Source organism: Echiichthys vipera (genome assembly GCF_963691815.1).
Source record: "Echiichthys vipera genome assembly, chromosome: 7".
NCBI classification, from domain to species: domain Eukaryota; kingdom Metazoa; phylum Chordata; class Actinopteri; order Perciformes; family Trachinidae; genus Echiichthys; species Echiichthys vipera.
In genome coordinates this window covers 30,333,983-30,355,054 of record NC_139832.1, presented here as the reverse complement: position 1 = coordinate 30,355,054, position 21,072 = coordinate 30,333,983, and the positions used below count along the sequence as shown (strand labels likewise).

At 40.8% G+C, this 21,072-nt stretch overlaps 1 protein-coding gene across 1 annotated transcript in view; it reads right to left on the bottom strand.

Moving 5' to 3' along the window:
- Positions 1-1,907: 1,907 nt before the first annotated feature.
- The window catches only part of cbfb (core-binding factor subunit beta), a gene marked incomplete at its 5' end in the record, with an annotated part of 51,636 nt that continues 32,471 nt past the window's right edge, over positions 1,908-21,072 (bottom strand). The window contains 3 exons of the mRNA XM_083916960.1: positions 1,908-2,748; positions 15,684-15,779; positions 16,671-16,787. Of these exons, the coding sequence (XP_083773086.1) occupies positions 2,677-2,748; positions 15,684-15,779; positions 16,671-16,787 (285 nt within the window). The 3' untranslated portion in view covers positions 1,908-2,676. The remainder of the gene's footprint in view (positions 2,749-15,683; positions 15,780-16,670; positions 16,788-21,072) is intronic.

Here is a 21,072-nt window from a genome sequence, read left to right as displayed (position 1 = left end):
GACCTCACCTCTCTGGGGATCTATCATCAAGTATATCATGTTGTTTGAGCTTTGAATAAACCTTTATTTCAATTTCAACTATTATTTTGAGCAACAATGTTTCTTTACTGTAAAATGTTACAAACATGCCATTAATGGGTAAAAAAAAAATCACAAGTTTTCTTAGCTCTTGTTAAGCTCATCAAATTCTTAAGTCAGACTGAGAGAAACAAAGAAAAGCATGACTAAACAAAAGATTTGTCTTGGTTATAATAATTAGAATAAAACCGTTGAGTGCATTAAATGTAAAATACTGGAAAATGAAATGAGCTCTTAGTTGCACAATATAAAAACAACAGGGCTGGAGTCAATCCACTTCAATGTATTTAACCCAGGAAGTCGATTTCCTAAAAAAAAAAAACAACCAATAACATAATAACAAAATAATAACATCAGAGGAACACATTAAACGATGAAAAACTAAAGCAACAAAAGTCCTCAAAACTCCCAAATTTCTGGAGACATTTTGAACACAACTTGACATAAAATAACCAACGCTGCTACTGCTAGTTCATAACAAAGCTGAAAGATGAACAAAAATGAATACATATACGGAGGTGAGAAATAATATAAAAAGTAAACATCATGACTTTCACACGAACAAAACCATAAGATAACAAAACAAAGCATTTCATTACACTAGTGCTGTAACAGGACAGGGAATAGTATTCAGACTGCATTCAGCTTACAGTCAGCTAATGAGGGGCCACATCGGGCAATGGATCGATCAACAGATTGGATTCTAAAAACATTGGATTGGTGTCATAGACTGAACACAGAAGGGATAAGTGACAAATTTGTGTGTTTCAGAGGAGGTTGCGTCCTCGCTCTTATCCATATGTATAGTAGCATGTTACCTATCATTGCTGTCTAGTGAAAACCACGTAGCTCCGAAACGTCAACTATTCGTGAGCTCAGAAAAAAGCTTCGCAACAATGCATCTTTCAGAAAAACACGTTTTAACAAAAAAAGTTTATTTAGCTTACAAATTAGAAAATGTTTATCAAGCCATGAAGGAACCCTTGATTAAAATAAATTCCAAATCTCAAATCATCATGAATGGTTTTCACTGGACTACCTGTGTGACACATCCTGGTTAAATAAAAAAAGACGCTATTATCTAGGACCACGGTAAGAGCACTCGTCAATTTGGTGCAGTTATTCCCCATCAAAGCGCTGTACATATAAATATAGGCTGCAGGAACAATAGAGAATTAAGTAGGCCTGTGTTTGGTTTCATGCATTTCAAGAAAATCCATGTGGAGAACCAGTCTGATTGTATCACATAGTGCAAAACCCCTCAGAAGACTAAAGGACTCCTCCTTTTCTGATTGCTTCCAGAGCCAAAGATAGCAGGCTGTAGCAGTTTTCTTTCTTAACCATCCTGCCTCAAGGTCGTTGCTACATGACCCGTGATTCTATCCAGACGTTAAGTCGTGACGTAACGTCCTTTCAAAATATGATTTCCGGGTCCAAGCCGGTCCAAACCTGATATTTCTCCAACGCCGCAGTGCTGTGTTCCCCATTGTTTGAGCAAATCTGAGTTTTTAAAAAACAACGCAAATGTCATCTTAGCTCTTTCTTATCGATGAAAAAGATGTCTAACTAACGAAAAAGTTGATTGTAATTGTTCACATGTTCGGCCATTGTGTCTGTTTTGTTCCAACTGAGCGTTTGGACCCGGAAATTGTATTTTGAAAAGGTGTTAGGTCAGACTGAACAGCCAGATAGTCATGGGCATCTGACCATGGTGATGTTTTAAAGAGATCATGAATATTATAGTACAGCAAACACTTCTTAACACCCCCCTCCTTTTTCTTTTATAAATGCAACTCAGTTTCCCCTCCCCCCTCCCCCCCTTTCCAGCAAAGTGAACTCTGGTCTAAGAAAACAGCAGGTTTTAGGAAGTGGACTAGATATAGTTTCGAGTTAACAAGGGCATGTCAACAAATGTGACTTGTTGCACAACAGTGAACAATGCAGACACATTGCTTTTTTCTTTTCTTTGACCGTGACCCTGAGCCAAAGAAATCTTTCTTTCCTCTGCTCCTTCTATCTTTCCTTCTCCTCCTATCATTAAAGGCATCTTTACCCCTTTACGACCCCAGTCCCTCTAATTTCAACATCTTGTATTAATAGAAAATATACTTTTGGTACTTGAATCTACCCCTATCCATCAAATCATTTAAGACCTGGACAAATAATGTAAAAGTCTTGGACTGATTTGATTATATCTGAAACGCTCATTTGACTCACGAAACAACTTCAACTTTGCAATATAATGTTAATTCAACAGCTCATGTTCCTTCTTCCAAATTTAAATATATTCAACTACTTTTTGCCCAGGTCTGTGTGTCCTAATTCCTGTTAATCCTTCTATTTTAGGGTTTGGTTCACTTTCAATCCAATCAGTTCAGGACATTTATTTTCTTCTACATTTAAATAGGTCAAAAATGTTTGTCATGTGAAAACAATCATATTAAACCTGTTGGAAATGGTGAACAATTGGTCAACAACTGCCATTTCAGTTGACTTTTTCTTTTTTTAGTTGATTGTATTGAAAGTGAATGGACAGCCAAGTGTGGGTTTCTCTCCTCTTCCTCCTTCAACTAGGCTACTTCCTCATCCTCTTCCTCCTCAACGCATCTTGTGTTCCATGTCAGCGTTGGCCATGTTTGAGCCAGGGCTGGGGTCCTGCTGTCGTCTGGACTGGGGAGAGAGAGGGATGGAAAGATGAAAGAGGGGAAGAAAAGAGGGGAGGGGAGAGAAAGAGATGGAGAGAGACGTGGAGAGAATAGAAAACAGGAAGAAGGACGTGTAAAAGATTGGAAGAAAGGGATCAGAGAGAAAGAGACAATAAATTAAGTACGTATGAACAGGTGTAAAGACAGATTGGTAACACTTGTACATCAGGTTAAAAACTGTTTAAAAGGGACAGACACATAATTTTATATATGTTATATATCTATGTTCCTGGAGTCCTTTGTTCCCTGGGTCCTATGTTCCTGGAGTCCTTTGTTCCCTGGGTCCTATGTTCTCCGGGTCCTATTTTCCAAAATCAGTGCCGAATTCCCCGGCACATAGGCCTATGTAGACCCTAACACTACCCCCTAACCCTGAGCCTAACCGTAACCCCTAACCCTACAAAAATGCTGAATTAAATCAGCAGAGGCAGAGGCTTATGCGACTGAGGAACATAGGGATGACCCCTGTTTCACTGCCACTCAGTAACAGCAGGCTACACATGGATTATCTTGATTATGATTTGGGGACATGGCTGGATAGCTAGCTTGTCTTATGGTTAAATGTAGTGCCAAATTACATCTGCAGTTTGTCAACCGTACGCAATGTTATTGACTTTGAGTCTTGCTAGCATAACATTAGCGTTAGCTTTCTGGCTTGTAGCTGAGCCAAAGAGTTCAATGAGCTGAGCTGACTAGAAAAAACTCCCATTCCCAAATTGCACCAAAGGTTTGTCCTCAGAACCACCAATAAGAACCAATACAAAACTACACTGTTACAACAAAGGTTAGTCTGTGGAACAACTGGGATGATGTGATGAGAATGTGCCAATATATCAAAACTAAAACAACTCTTTTAAGACAAAACACTGAATTTCGGTTTGTTTGTTTTTGTTGTTTTCTTCTCTTTGTTACTGTTTTGCTGTGATTTGTTTAAACCCATGAGCCAAATATCAGATACCCACTGATTCAAAGTGAATTTTTACTAGGTTTATGATTAATAATTTTTTTTAAAATAAGAGGGGTAGGACCAGAAAAGTTTCCCTTTTGAACACGAACTATGTTATTTGAGCCATGTATTTATCTCTTAGGATTCTGAGGATCCCATTTGCTTGTTTTTCTTTTTTTTGCTTTCCTTTTCAGTGTTTTATTTAGTTTGTATGTTCAATAAAGATTAATAAAAAAAAGAAAAAACCTTCAGGTGTTACTAGTGAGTTAAGGCATATAAAAAAGGATTTTGATTGAAAAAATGCATGAAAAGAAATATGAATGGTCTTACTCTTTTCTTGGCAAGTGATCATGGCAAAAACAGGACAATGCCCCCCCATAATCTGAATTCATGGACAACTTGACATGATTCCTTACATGAAGTATTTACTGTTTATAGTTCAATTTGTTGACAAAATACACTATAGAAGTGGCCTTACATCTGCTTACAACAATTCTATGGTATTTGTTGTTATTGTCTGTGAGAAGTAAACTGCACCCTAATAATTACAGGCTAACGAGAGACTAAGAAAAAGAAGTTGCAGATCCACAAACTGTCACTAGAGGAGGCAAGAGGGCTTATCATGACCAGGCTCAGCACTGCTGTTTATACACTTAACTGGTTTTGATATTTTAGTCCTGATAGCTGGCAGACAGACATACAGACAGACAGACAGACAGGCTGCCTGACACAGATAAACACACACACACCAAGCGGACCATTAGATCATCCTTACAAGCCATCAGTATGACAAGACTTTTAAATATATTTGGTGACGGGTGTGTTTGTTAGCCCGTGGTATGACCTCCTCTTGCTGTAGAAAAAAATACTTGTGGTTATATGTTTACACCTAAGTGATGTGGGGTTGATCGAGAGCAGGGAGAGGTGAGGCGGAGAGCGGAGCAGACAGAAATGCAGACAGAGATAGTAAAGGGGTTGCTTAGTCCAACCGGAATGCCGTTTGTGTCATCTCAATGACTCACCGTAATAGCAACATACACACAGTCACATGCACACACACATACAGTATGTCATACTACCATTTTGACTCCTCACCGCCAGACTGACTCCAGTTTCTGTCCGTGTCTCCTCTGGGAAGCTTCCTGTTGCTTTATCAAAGCTGCTGCCGTCAGATCTAAAGTACTGTATGTTTGGTTAATTTGGACTTGATGTGGAGTCCCAATGAACTCAACCCTTAAAGTGGAATTCTGGCGCAAAATCATCCCATGGTCTTTTTCGGCACTTTCATACATCAAATAGGCCATCGAGACAATTTTTTTGTGTATGAACTATTAAGAGGAGAAATCCCGGACAGTTGCTAACAGCCGGATGTGGCTAACACTTATTAGCTCGGGGCAGTACGGTGAAGGCATTAAAACGTCTTTTTTAACCACTAATACTGCTCAAAATAACAGCAAACCTCTGCAGCAGCATGAGAAGAGTCCCTACACAGAAAACAAAGCACAAACAGCGTAGTAAGTGAACCCAGAGTTTATTAAAAGAGTGTTTTAAAGACTTACCTACTGGCCCCTGTACCAGCTCCTCTCATCGTAAAGTCCATTCAAGTGGATTACCAAAGTCAATCTCAAAGGAAGGAGCCCATTGGTGCTTTGTTTTCTGTGTAGGGACGTTTTAATGCCTTCACCGTACTGCCCCGAACTAATCAGTGTTAGCCACGTACGACTGTTAGCCACTGTTTTCTGATTCACTGATTCTAACGGATTTCTCCATTAATAGTTGTTACATGAAAAAAAAAACGGTCTTGATGGCTTATTTGATGTATGAAAGTGCCGAAAAAGACCCTGGGATGATTTTGTGCCAGAATTCCACTTTAAGGGTTGAGTTCATTGGGACTCCACATCAAGTGCTAATTGAACCAAACATACAGTACTGTAGATCTGACGCAACAGGAAGCTTCCCAGAGGAGACACGGACAGAAACTGGAGTCAGTCTGGCGGTGAGGAGTCAAAATGGTAGTACGACATACTTATGTTTACAATTCTCTTTATTGAGTCTCAGATGTTGCAGGGTGGAAAAATGAATTTCAATGTTCTGATTTTAATTTTTTAAACAGATTTGAAAAAAAGTGCTTAATGAGCAAGTCAAATCAATCCCTTCTATCCTTCACATGTTGTCGCTCACGTCCCAGCACTCTCTGTTTCATGAATGGGTTATAGACAACAGACATTTGGACTTGTCAAAGCAGGAAGAGCACAGGTGGAACTAATAACACTGACAACAATTACTGCAGTTAACCATGTGATTAGTCACACCTGTGCTTGACAAGTGAAACTGTCAGCGGTTAAAGGCCCATTCAACTTACAACGTACTTTTGGCTTGAACTACGGAGCATCACGCATAAATCTAAGTCAGAGAAAAAGGAAACAAGGTGGCCTCGTTATTTTACTCGTTTTAGCAAACTCTGTTTACAATTTACAATATCAGTTACATTCTGTTTTGAGGTTGGAGTGATTTAAAATACATTCACATGATGCACACGGATTTAAATATGATTTATAACACATTCTATATATAATTCAGCCTGCAGAAATGTGAATGTGAAAAGAGAGCGCTTTGAGTTCATGGGGTAAAAAACAAACACAATCTCCGCTGTTTCCTCTCTGCACTGCTGCTGCATGGCCAGTGTGTAGTATTTGTCTTTCATACAGGGAGTGGTCTTTGCTAATCGTAAGGGCAGGAGAGCTCTCTGTATTGATCTGTACGCAGATGGAAGCCTGCTGGGCCACTATAGGCTGCTTAACCACAACTCAATACTGGAGAAGTGTGTGTGTGGTGACCAACTTAGAGCAGATTTGCGAGAGTGCGTGCATGTGCCTGTACAGTATTTGAATGTGTTAGTTAGTGTATGTGTGTGTGTTTGTGTGCGTATATGTAAGTCAAAACAGGGGGTCTGATGGCGATCAATACTAATGATATATTAATGCTTTCAGTGCCAGCTTATCATTCACCGCCAAATCTCTTTCTGCTGAGCACTTGGACGTGTGTGTGTGTGTGTGTGTGTGTGTGTGTGTGTGTGTGTGTGTGTGTGTGTGTGTGTGTGTGTGTGTGTGTGTGTGTGTGTGTGTGTGTGTGTGTGTGTGTGTGTGTGTGTGTGTGTGTGTGTGTGTGTGTGTGTGTGTGTGTGTGTGTGTGTGTGTGTGTGTGTGTGTGTGTGTGTGTGTGTGTGTGTGTGTGGAGTTAAAAGGAACATTTTTTTCTCCACCTATTGCTCCTCCATCCATCATGCTGACAGCTACCTCCTGACCTTGAATGACTGGAATATCCCTGGTTTTGGATGAAGAATGTCGCATCTGCTAAAATGACAAGGCTTTAGGAATTAATAGGAATAAAGGGAAGCAGCTCCATATTCTGGGACCACCCAGTGAAAAAAGGACATCTGCTGAGCTTTACTGTAATGAAACCTACTCTATCGCAAGTAACAATTTTTCCGCGACAGTATTTAAAAATAGTTTCATTTTTACTGAACGTACAGTAAGTCATCATAGAAGTAAACGTAAAGGTTTCATCAGCAGCTCATCAGCTCCTGAAAACCGTTCTGTTAAACATAACGTCACCCCTCTGATCAGTCTTTATAGTTTTGTAATGGTCTGCCTCGGAAGAACGAGCCGCCACTGTGCGCCCGCAGACAGCTGCTCATCAGACAGCGGGGAAAACGGCGTTAAGAGTCAGCATATTTTAACATGTTACTCTGTGGAGGAAGGATCTATTTGGACCAAACAAGAGCTGGTGATTGTTGGAAAAGTGGAAAGCTATGTGAGTTGTGTTTTTTTTTCTCACTTTGAATCAAGTGTGTTTTAAGGAGTTTAATGAGGCAATTAAGGTCGGTAGAAGAGAGGAACTTGGATTCAGAAGTATTTTTCCTGTTTAATAAGGAAAATAAGTGTGAGAAAACGTCTTTCCTCAGCCGTTTGGTTATTTATTAGTGTAGTGACCTTGCTGCTCGAACACATCTCCCAGCTGCTTGCTTGTGCTCGCTGTAAAGTTACTAGCATCCACATAATCCTCGTCACCGCCGTAGAGTTCCCTGTGTCATCCAGCCAGGGGAGTTTTGAGATATGTTGCGCCGCCGCTGGACTTTACAGCTGTTCTACAGACCTCACAAATGTGCTCCTTCCTTCCTTCTTGGGCTACATTCACACTGCATATTTCTGATTTATTGCTCATATCTGATTTTTTTACTTGTCTGTTCACATTACGTCTTTAAATGTGGCCTGTCTACAGAATGCTGTGACCGGCATGTGCAGTTGATCACCGATGACATCACGCCACAACGGTGTTTCCAGAAGCGAACATGCTAAAAACAGTGTGGCAGCAGCAGACATATTTGTGAGTGGGTGATATCACGGAGGAGGAAGAGGAGAAAGAAAATTCATATTTGAATGATGACTCTGATTCTGTTCCTGGCTCCAGCCTGTGGCAAAATGTTTTTTTTCCAATCATGGAATCATGTCATTAATTTCCAGAACAGTGGAGCACAGGTCAGAATGACATCATTAAATGTGGTCGCATTCAAAAAATCTGATACGTATCCGATTCAGTAGCACATTTAAAAGTGTCAGAAAATGTCAGATTCACTGAGACTTCTGCTATTCACACTGTCAAAAGCAAAGCAGATCAGGGTCACATATGAGTGAAACCATTGCATAGTAGCATCTTTAATTTTCAAAGTAGGTTTCTGATTTGCACTAGTGAATCTTTACACCCCTATTATTTTAGATGGTACAGTGAATATCGTGTAGCCAATCTTGCAGGATTTTAAATGTATGATGTCTCCAGAGAGGAATTGTAACTGTAATCTTGTCAAATGAGGAAATCATTCATAAGTAATACAAAATTGTGAAAGTGACCCATGTTGGTCTTAAATGTTTAATAACTCCCTCAGTCTTGGAAACGATGTCTGGTAAGAGCTGCAAAGACTGATCTGCTGTGACATCAGAAGAGCTTCTTCAGAGCTATTGCCTGGACTCAAACTTGTTTGGTATATAATTGCTCACTCTGCAGAAAGAGCTCTTACTGTGGTGATTAGATTCTGTGCATTCATCAAAAAGGTCACTGAGTGAACGGGATGCTAAAAATGTGTTTGATACAAGAGTACACCGCCGGTGGTGACAGAGAGAAAAACAACACTTTTGAAGGCCAAAGAGAAATCGCTTTAACCCGCAGCTGCAGCAACATAAAAAGCCACTTGTGTTTAGCTGCCTTGTGAATTTATTAGCAAGAAAAACATCACACACTAAAAGAGCTTCTGTTTTCAGCTTGTTCCTATTTCCTGGAGGCCTGTAGGCCACCACATACAGTTGTTCAATAGAGGAGAAGTAAGACATGTTGGGTAATATCCTCATTTGCTTTCTTGTCGAGAGTTGGCTGAGAAGACTGCTACAACTCTCATATTTGTTCGGTTTAACACTACACCCAGCAGCTGGGAGGCTTAGCTTAGCTTTAGCTTAGCTTCAGCAGAGCTATCGCTGCACCTGACTGCTGGTTGCCAATAGTAACAGTTACAAAACAACTCGTGATTTTAAATTTCGCTTGTGTGCAGATTAATCAGTTGAGATACAACATGATACATGAGCTTTAGAGGAGCTGTCGAGAGGAGTTTTCGTTTCCTATGTTCTCGTCTTTATGCTAAGATAAGCTAGCACACATTTTTAGCAGCTAGCGGTCAAACAAAAGAGGAAGTTTGGGGACATGGTGAAGTAACATGGGATCATGTGATCATGGGATCATGGGATCATGGGATCATGGGATCATAGGATCATGGCCGATGTTACACCACTATTGCAATCAACCTACTTCTGAATGACAGCAGGATTAAGGAGATGACAGTGGACTGGGAAGGAACTACGCCCCCTTATTATCAACGGGTCCTTGATGGAGAGGGTGGACCGCTTCAATTACTTGGGTGTGCACATCTCCGAGGGCCTGACCTGGGTGCTGCATACTGATTTTAAAATCCTAACTGCTTTTAAGATCTGTCTGTATCACACAGGGAGAATCTTCACACGTTCACTTTTCTTTCATCTCAAAACATGCACACACTACAAAATTTGAAAATAGTGGTGCATCGCACACTACAGGATATTAATTAAGAATATCGCAGTATAGGGATCAATGCACCACCTCAGGTGATCTTACCAGGGTGGCCCCAATGAGGCAGTGAACAGTTCAGGAGGTTTAAGATTGGACCTGTAAACGCTCACACTGATCAAGCTCCCAGACCAGATTTCTCCTCCAATCGGCAGGAGGGAAGGATATGGGTTAATGTTGCTGAGCTCCTGTAGTCTGCGCCAGGCATGAAGGGGCCTTCACATGATAATCTTTTTGGGCTGGGCTCACCGTGAGGTTGGGTGCAGGGACCCAGTAAGCGGCTAAATCAACACTAGTATTAAAACAACCCTTTGCGAATAAACTGCATTCACAAACCTGGTGTGATGCTTATGAACCTCCCAGCATAATGTTTCTTCCCAGATGGTGATACGACTTTAACGTAACGTTAAATAGTTTGGGAAACTCGGATAAGTTTTTCCTCCATCTTTCTAACCGACTTGATACCTTCCCACTCGGGTTGCTTAGGAAACGTAAACGTTACACTCAAAGCTTCTATCTCATTGGTTGCACTTTTGAAAGGTCAACGGCAACAAGGTCAAAGTTCAGAGAGGCAAACCTGAGCGGTGTGCGCCGCTACCTTGGGCGTTGCCGCTACATTGGGCACTACGCCTCTTCTGAACAGGACTGAACGAGGCCCTGCAAAGAGTGGTTGGGTCATCTGAGCATACTATGGGTGGGGATCTACCCTGCCATTAAGGATATTAAACCAGGCGCTGCAAGAATAAGACACATTTTTTACATATTTAATAACTGATGAGGCCTCTGCATCTACCTCTGCGATATGACGATACAGGCTATCAGCAAAGCAATATAAAAATGTCTATCATTAAGATTCAATATTGTTTCTGGAAAAATTAACAGCCAAACTGAATCATGACAATGTTTCCGTCTTTTGGATGATGCTTTACTGTACATTCTGATCCCCGCATGTTGTGTTCGTTTTGCACTAAAGTTCTTAATAAAATGAGAAAATACTCTTTTCATTATACTTTTCATTTGTCAAGTTTTTAAAGTTGTACTTCGTAAATAAAAATAGTGAGTTAAAACAATGGTGATTGAGAATATGGCGGGAATTGGGGTGGAAAGACCTGACCCGTTTCTTCATCACTCCCAAATGAAAAAGTAAAGAAACAGGCTCCCAGCATGCATGTTGGCGTATATGTGGGAAAAGGGAAGTGAATCATACACACATTTTCTGGGGATGTCAGAAACCTCACCCACTTTGGGAAAATGTTCACAACATAACTAAGGAAGTCCTGGGTTATGGAATACCTAAAGAATTTAACATTATGTACCTTGGGAGGTTGAATCAATATGTCCTTATCAAAGACAGATATTTAGTAAAAATATTACTGGTAACATGTAAAAAAACCAATAACATGAAGATGGTATAAGGCTGAGTCCAGAACATGGAGAGAATGACTTATAGACTTAGAATGAAGGAAAATGTTTTTTCAACTAAATGGGAGGAGTGGACGCAGTGGGACACGGTTGGGAATATTTGAAATTTTTGTATCTGATCTGTATACAGTGTCATCTAATAATGGACGCACGTAGCCACGACTGTTGTACTTTCTTTTTTTTTGTTGTTGTTGTTCTCTTGTCAGTTGTATGTGACTTTTGCAGCCGCTCCACATGTGGAGTGTAATTCATGGATCTATATGTATGCCATGTTGTTTACATGTGGAGATGAACAATTTCAATCAAAATTGAAGTTATATAAAAAACAACCAATGGGGATTGATCATATGACCCACTAATGAAATGAAAGCACTTGTTGCTGAGTATTCCAATATCTGTGTCTGTGGAGACATTCCCTCTCTAGATGTAAATGAGCCATCATCTTAGTGACGCTGCTGCCCTGATCGTCACTAACAGATATGATGCGTTCACTTGTAATCGGAAATCGGGAACCTCAACTTCTGTGTCAGGCTTGTAGTAAGAGCAGAAGTGTAATAGGAGCGTGTGTCTGTGTGTATGGATTTAAGAGGGAAACATAAAGGGGACGGACTGGAGGTGAATGTGTTTCAATAAAGTTTACAAAGAGCAAATCCTTTAAAAACAAAAAGTAAACACACACAGTGACCATGAACGTGAAAAGGTGGAGGCTCTGAAAGGTTCACCTGCAGTTTCTTCTTACTGCCAAAGAGGCTGCTAAGACACAGGGTATTTCAATTCTTATGGAGTATGACTTTATTTCACACGAGTGTCTAAAAATAGGCTTTACTGTGTTGTTTTTTCATGTAGACTATTGCGATCGTTATGTAAATATGAAATGACCTATCAGAATGGAAGATTTTAACCATATCGCCCAGCTCTAGCTCCAAAGAAAGGGCTGCAATTTATGGGACCAGAGTATAACCAAGAGTGGGATAAAGTTTCCGTTTTCCTATTTGATTTGAATCATCCCCTGTGCCAAATCTAATGCCTTTTTACAGAGTGTGGAGATAGTGACGGTACCCATATTGATTCAGCGGGAGACACAAGGTTTTCTTTTTCTCTGAGAGCCTCAGGGAGGAAACATGAGATCAGTCAGATGAAAGACGACATAAATGCCTCTCTTTCTTTTCTTTCTTTCCTGTTCCCACCATCTATGCTTCTCTCGCCCCTCTGTTCTCTTCATGTGCAGAGTGTGCCTTTCTGTTCTCTCTAATTTGTGTAGAACTATGTGCTGCAAAGCTGTGGTAGGTCTCCATGGTGTGTGTGTTTGTGTGTGTGTGTGTGTGTGTGTGTGTGTGTGTGTGTGTGTGTGTTTGTGTGTGTGAGTGTGTGTGTGTGCAAACTAGCAATGAAATGGTTACATGGGGCTGTTTCTGTCTCTCATGCCACACAAGTATTACACAAGCAGGAGCAGATCTTATAGTCATAATAATAATAATAATAATAATAATAATTCATTAGAAGGACATGCATATTGATAAACAGACACTCACACATGGAAATAAAAATTTAGATAACAGTCTGTGGGCACACAGGAAATAATGCACAAACACAAGAATGCACATACAAAATTTAAACAGGTGGACACGCACAACCACACGGGCACGTACACACACACACACACACACACAAACACACACACACTCACAAGCACACAACCACACACACACACACACACACACACACACACACACACACACACACACACACACACACACACACACACACACATGCACACACACACAATGTGGTTTAGTGCATGACAGTGTGATAGATGGTGAGAAATGAAGGACACAGACCCTGTTCTTTTCTGCTGGCTGTCTGTCTGTGTGTCATCAGTCCCAGATTTTAGAAACCACAGGGTCCTAAAAAATAAACATTTTGGGGTTCATTCATAACTTTGTCAACTTAGGAAGGATGCCTTTGATCTCCCCAAAGCCTTGCTGGGAAAGTGAGTTTGTCTCAAGTAGTTAGATACATTTTGGGACAAGATTCAAATGGACAGCGTAACATTTTGAATGCGTGCAAATGTAAGATACCGCAAACAGCATAAACTTCTACATGGTGAGAATTCAATAAACAAAAAGCAGTTTAAGAACAGATCTCAAGACAATTTAAAATCACTGTGAAGTTCTTTGGGTTCGTCAAATTGAAGGTGTGACCTGTAGCACAAAGTAAATCAACTACTTTCCCTTCTGAGGCTTTTGGGACACAAAACTGAATCAGTCATTCAATAGTTCAATAACACTAAATCAGATCTATTATCAGATTAGGTTCATCATCAAACTGATCATGCACTAAACCTATGGTTCAAATGGTTCAAATACTATTTCACTAAAAATATGGTAAAAGCACACAAGCACACATCACACAACCCTAAGCCACCCCAAGCACTAAGCAAAGAATACCCGACTGGAACTTTGGCTCTTTTTGTCTTCTCTAAACACCAATCACTATATGCTTACAAATATGTCATTATGCTATGGCATATTTAGGGCACTTTTGCTAAATGATTAAAGGTTGAATATGTAGAATTTTATTAACGGCTACACAGAATGAAAGGATTGCTTTTCCATTAAAAAAATACTTTTTTTTAGTTTTAATTAATATTTGTAATTTTTTCTGTCCCGTTGTGTTTCCATGGTAGCGGCCAATAGCGTTTGGCGTTGCTGGTTGCCAGGGGTATCTGTTGTTGGGTGCAGCTACTGTAGGCTGGCACTGGGTAAAAATGTAGTTTGCCAATCCTGCAGCTGCTTATTTGTCCCAGCAGCTGATTGAGCGGAGACGGACAAAAACCAGAGTCAATATAGGCCGAGCATTCACTCCATGGACTGAGCGAAAGGAGAGAAACGCCATTAAAACACACGCCCACATGGCTACGCTTCTCCTTGATCGCTAACATCACTTTCATCTTTACTTAGCTGGAACGGCTAACGCTAACTGTCAGTCAAACTCCTCTAATACTTGTTTTTATGGTGTGATTTGCTGGAGGGGACGGGTTCAAACAGGCTCAAACACACTCCGGTCTCCTGTAGGCTACTGGGCCAGGTCTGTCTCCAGGTTTGAAGCCGGTTTCAATTAACGTTAGAAGCTGTTTTTTGTGAATGTCCAAAACCTCTCAAAGCCCACGATCGGCCGTTTAAACAGTTTCTAAGTTGCTTCATTGGTGTCAGGGTTCTCGAGGACCAGACCCAGTCTGTAGGATTCTTCACTTGACATGGAGCAGGCTGATCGCTTGACACACTCAGCAATGAACCTGGCAACCCGACTGCTGGAATTATTTTTTGTTGTTGCGACTACGATCTTGAGACACTAGATGGAGGTGTTCTGCTCAGTTTACAGGCCTTTACACACCAGGTAAACGTCAGCCAGATGGATGTATCTCCCTCTGCCCAACGTCACATACCTGCCCTTTTTTGGTAAGAGGAAATGAGGTGGAGTCAAAGTCTGACAAGATGGAGACTCCCGTAGGCGAGGACGATTGGATCAAGTCGAGAGAACGGACCCCGACGAGTATGCACCGTCAATGGTTTATATGTTACAGCCCTGGTGTTTAAAATTAACTAATAACTTTACTTAAAGGACATTTGTCATTTAAGAGTGCCAAATCATTTTCTGAACAGTTTAAAAGCGACAACATACAAATTGTACTTATGAGAGAGCTGTTTTGATGATGCCTGCTTTAGATCTATGAATTTGTGCAACTAAATATGCCATTTTCAAAGTTCCAGTTGGGTAGGTCTACCCCAGCATAAGCCAGCCCTCAAACACGTCACTTTGCTCACTGTGGTCCGGACTCAATGAAATCAGGTTCACAAAATCATGGCATAAAGTTCTAAAAAAGTCACGCATTTCCTGAATCATGCTTTTGCTTTATTTTAAATTTACAACGATTCCTTCACAAAGTCACTTAACAGCAGCGTCAATGCTTGTATCTGATGACCTCTGAGTGTACTCAGGGTGTGGCCACCGAATCATCTCTGTTGGGTGTGCTTACAGTTGCAGTGGAGCATACCCAACCATGATGGGAGTTGTGGTCAGAGGTGCAACAGACTTGAAGTCAAACAATGCATTCGGGCATGGTCTTAAGTGTCTCGCAAAGTCGTGGTTAATGAGTCATGAGGGGTGTTTATCTGTAAATCACTGTACACCAGTAGAACTCAGAACCAAATGACATGACATGTTCTCTAGACTAGAGCCATGGTGCTGACATTAAGGCTGGCTTTGCAAGGCTAAGACAGGTCTAAAGAGGAAGCACATTTCTCCTGTTACAATAGGAACTCCACTGTGCAGTAACAGTCCACTTGTCTTTAAGATGGCACGCCACCTCCACAACCCCCTCTCACCTCTAGATCCTCTCTGTGTGATCGGTCTCTGTCTTCAAAGTCTCTTGTTCTGCGTCGGGCCTCTTCAAACGCTGCCTGGGCTAAGGCGTCCTCTTGCTGCACACACACACACACACACACACACACACACACACACACACACACACACACACACACACACAGCCAGACAGATAGAGAGAGGGTGAGTTTAGTTTAACCAAGTCGGAGACGGGGAGATGACTTCAGGAGGAAAAGGCGAAGGTAAGACTAGAGTAGGACGTCTAGTCTTAGAGTAAAATGATCTTTAAAAAAAACAAAGATTACAGATATGGTGGGTACATTAAATACAAACACATAACTGATAATGAAGGCACAGAGTTTCTGAAAATGTTAAAAAATAAAAACCTCTCGGAGAGCATCCGAGATGTGCGCTGGCTCTTATCTGTAAACAGACTTCAGTCAGAGCTGTTGTGTCTTGGAGTTGTTACGTCTCAACAAAAAAATGTCCAATGATCCACTGATGATGAGACACAACATCATCTGTTTATGGACTGTTATAGAGCAAAGGAAGTCTGGGAGAAACTTAAAGTGTACGGTGTTAACTTTGATCTATCTTATAAATCTATGATGTTCTGTGTCCTAGAAAACAGCCCCACAGTGAAACACAAAGAACTGATGCAGCTGATCATCTGCATCGTGTACATGAAACTGTGGAAAACCAGATGCATAATGATCCTCCAGCAGACTCCAGTAGACAGTGACACTGTGTGCAAACAGATGCTCACTGAGCTCCGGAGGAGACGAACCCTGGACAAGAACCAGCTCCTTCCATGGAGAACTTTTTGGACACACTTTATGACCGACTTTGCACTAATTGCACGTGGTTTCATTTTCTATAACATGTATTGTATGTTTTGTTGAGAGTGTATAACTTGTAAAATTGTAAACTTTTTTTTTAAAGAGTAGGACGTGGAGTGTTTTTCTGTGTGTGCACATGTGTTGTTTTACCTGCGCCCTCTCTTCATCATACTCCAGGTATCCCATCCCATCCAGCCTCTGTAGGTCGATCCAGCCTCTCCAGATCACACACACCCCGTTCAAGATCATGGGAGCCTTTAAATAGACCTGGAGAAAGAGATAAAAAGAATAAATGTTCCATCAAACATGTGTCCTGTGTGAGACTTGACATAATTGTTCTGTAAGGTTCCTCTGTTAGCAATGTGTGAAACAAATCTTAGGTGTCAATTTGGAAAGCAGCAACATGGAGAATAAGGGTATTTTCACACCTGGCCCATTTGGAGCAGTTGTTTGAGGGCACACTCACACTGTCCATCCGTACCGTGCCCAAACACGTTTCACGGCTTAAGTCTAATTCGTTTGACCAGTGTGAGTGCAACCGTACCATGGCTAGGAGCAGTAAGCTTGACAGCCACGGCCCGTTTGGGAGAGGTGGGCTTTTGTAAAGCATGTTTGCACATGTACATGCACAAGGCCTACAGCGGCTCTGACGTCATTTTATCTGCGCCTGTTCAGACATAGAAAAAAGAAGGACGGACCATGCGCGGACATTTAAAACAAGTTGTCGCCTTGCAATGTCGACTAAACAGAGTCGTGCCGCATCACAATGAGTCCAAAAAAAACACAAAGCCAAAACGTTACCATGTTTTCTACGTTCCTTTCCATTGTGTGGCCCACAGGCAGTGTGAGTACAAACGGGCCTGGGCCGTGGGGGAGGGGGAGGGGCGGGACAAGTACCCTAAAGCACCGGGCACGGTACGGATGGACAGTGTGAGTGCGCCCTGAATATAGCATTTGAACACAGCAATCGCACTTGGATATGGGCCATAACAAGTGGGCTGAGATTGCCAAGAAAGGGTGCTCCAATCCATCCCTGGAGGGGATATTTTACAGTGCAAACGCAATTAACCCAGCAACCGAAACAACTGACTCACAGCTGTGGCCGCTGGTCATAAAACGAAAAGAAGAGACTTGACAGTGGATGATGGTTTACTGAAGCCTAGAAGCTGGTGAAAAGGAGTTGGTTGACCTGGAGCAGCGATAAAGTAGAATGCAGTGGTAAAAGAAGAGGGGAATCTGGCCTGAGGACAATTATTGCGGTAAGATTTCAGTTTGCTCTTGCATGGCATTTGTTTACAACTTTGACCATGGGTGTGTAAAGAAAAGGGGAAGAGTGTTCGAGGCAGGGCCCCGTTCATTCCTTTAAAAGCTGCTCAGTGGTGCATGAAGCCAAAAAGCTCAATTTCCACGTCTTAATAAACCCTGATGGTCGACAAGTCACTTTCACCACGAAAAAGTATCTTTGGGCTTAATGGCATCACATGACCAACACAGAAGTTGCAATTCCCCCCGTTTTTCCACTATGTCAAATTGGCTTCAAAGAACACAGGGCCTAATTTGGACTGTCGAATGTTGTCATGTGAACAACATTTTTATTTTATTTTATTGTTTGCACATTTTAAAGACATGCATAAAAAAGACAAATGATAAACTGTGCAGGAAGAGGAAAAACCCAGAGGGCTTATTTGAATCCTCCACCAAAAAACACCTCACAAAGATTTCAAAATACACAAAATGCAGAAAATAATAAAAGTGATGGTAAACTTATGGCAAAATATGTTTGGTAGCAACAATGATAAGAAAGAACAATGATCATTTCCATTTAAAAAAGGGGTTAGGGTTAGATACAAACAAGACAATACATGAGGGAAAGCATTTATAAAACAGCAGTTAAATGTATTTTAAGCATCTTTTGTAACACTCTATCGAGATACCATTTTAAGACAAGTAGAAAAAGTCATCCCATAATTTGGTTCCCCGGAATCTTTCTGACAATTGACCTCTATGAGTGAGAAATGTAGGAGGATGAAGATGTGATGATTTACAAGTTGAATATGAATGTAACTGGGAGTTTTTTTGCTCAGGAATATTCCATTTGCTTAAAAAAATTCTGTAAATAAAAACACATATTTAAAAAATATTGATGTAAAATGTATGTATCATTTTAGCCCTTGAATTCAATTTCAATTTCAATTGATACATACATTTTTTTAAATGTATGTATCATTTTAGCCCTTGAATTGGAACAAAGCAAACACACTTTAGGTGTGGAAAACCCTAAGACTGATAAAGAAAGGACAAGAAGCTTTTCCAGAACCATAAAAGATTGATCCTGGGTTTCTCGTGACTTATTAGCCTTTGAAAGGAGCAGCTGCTTTATCAGACCCGGAGTTACGTTCAAAATTACAATTCTTCAATCAGAAAGCGTCGGCTGTTTTTCCAGAATAATCCAAATCTGTGTGTTTGGGAGATGCCGGCCTCTCCTCCCTCCCCCGGCTATTACTGCTGTGAAACAGGAGAAACCACCAACTACGTCAAGAGCTCTGCAGTACAATCGGGTGTTAAAGTAGTAAATCACATACGCACGCACACAACTGACGTGCATCTACATATGTGCGCATGTGCACCATCAGTTGAGGTTAGCGTGCGTTGTGAGTGTGTGTAACCTTCGTGTGTACCTTTCTGTGTATGTCTTAATGACTGTGCTTGCTGCTGCAGGATGTCAGTCCTGTTTTAGTGGAAAAATAAGCATTCTCATTGGGCTAAGTCAACAAAAAGGATCCAAAAAAATATTTACCTAAAACTGAAAACTCTTGTTTTTGTTGTGTGTGTGTGTGTGTGTGTGTTATTTTCTATGATCATTGCCCAGGGTCTATGACTGATTCTTTGGGTTTAACACAGTGGAAAAGAAGAAGACATACTGTATTAAAGCCCAATAAGAAATACATTATTTATTTTATTATATTTGTATATATTGTATGTTTACACAAAAGCATGCAAACAGGACAAGCATTATCTGGAGAGTTGTCAGCGCACACTGGCAGCTGAAATATGTCCTTGTGGTATTTTTTCCTGGCATAATGAGCACATTTATTTATTGAAAGTAAATGTAATGTGTCTTCACTAAGGACAACATAACCCTGCACACAAATCATTACGTGTCTTGTTTGACCCTGTGGTGTCTATTTAGTCTGTGAGAGCAGCATAGTGTGAGAATGAAGCAGCGATAACAGGGGACTGGAAGTGTTTACTTATATATATATATATGAAGCCCTTTCTCCTCCTGCACACTGAGAAGCACAGGAGTCTACAGAGTCAGCCAGACTGGGGGGAGTGGGGGGGTCAGACTGTCTCTCTCTAAACTCCTGCTTATATTACATAGCTATGGCTCTATGCCAGGAGGGCAGAAATGTAACCACCAAATATGTGAGCGTGTGTGTCTGTGTGTGTGTTCATGAGGTGAGGGAATGTGCAGGCTCTAAGGTTGTCATGAAATCAGAATTTGATATAAAACGAGTAAATACTACTAGACTTATATATGAATATAATTCTATAAAATCTATGCTTGATACCTCTTTTTCTTCTTCTTAACACCCTGCACACAGAGCTGGTTGAGAAAAAGTCAGTGAACACAGACCGACACACAGCTGATTCTCTTTCCTTTTGTTTCATGCAGTCTTGCGTTGAAAATCTCAGTTCAGCAACTTTATTATCCCGGATGGGAAACTCAATTTGCAGCCAGGTGTATAAGACATAAAAAACCACAACAATCAAATCTGATGGTCGATCTGCTTTTCGTTATCACTTAGATGCGACCTTAGCAGGATTGTAGAACCGTGTAGTTGATGGATCTGGTAGAATTTAAGACTGCACAAATGATGTTTAAAGCAAGAAACAGTTTACTGTCTGGTAACATACAGAAGCTGTTCTCAGACAGAGGGGGGCTATGATAAATAAAACAGTGCTCATACCGCTGTGAAGAGTTTGTATAGAAGTCCAGAAGTGTCCAAATTCAAATTAATTCAATAACATTTACAAAACAATAACTCTTGAGGTAGAGGGATGAGGAAGGGATGGTGGGATGAAGGTGAGCTCATTGTTTCAGTTGAATAGGATTTGACACAGGTGGATATTTGGGTTAGAAATATCAGGAGACTTATTTTAGTTGTTTGAGATGTATATTAGATCAATTTGATTTCATTGCTTAAAGGGGACCTGTTATTCTCTTCTTCAGGTTCATATGTGTATGTTATGTTTCTACTCGGACATGTTTACATGCTTTAATGTTCAAAAACACTTTATTTTTCTCATCCTGCTCATGGCTGCTGCACCTGTATTCACCCTCTGTCTGATAAGCCCAGTCTGCTCTGATTGGTCCGGCACTTCCTGGTCTCCTCCCTTGCTGTTCCATATTACTCCCGCTAGCATGTTGCTAATGTTGTTAGCAATAGACTGGGACAATAAAGCAGTGTTTTCTACTGTAAGAAATCACCTTGGCTAAGAAGATGAATTAAAAAAAAAAAACAACAACAAAAAACACTTGTATGTAGCA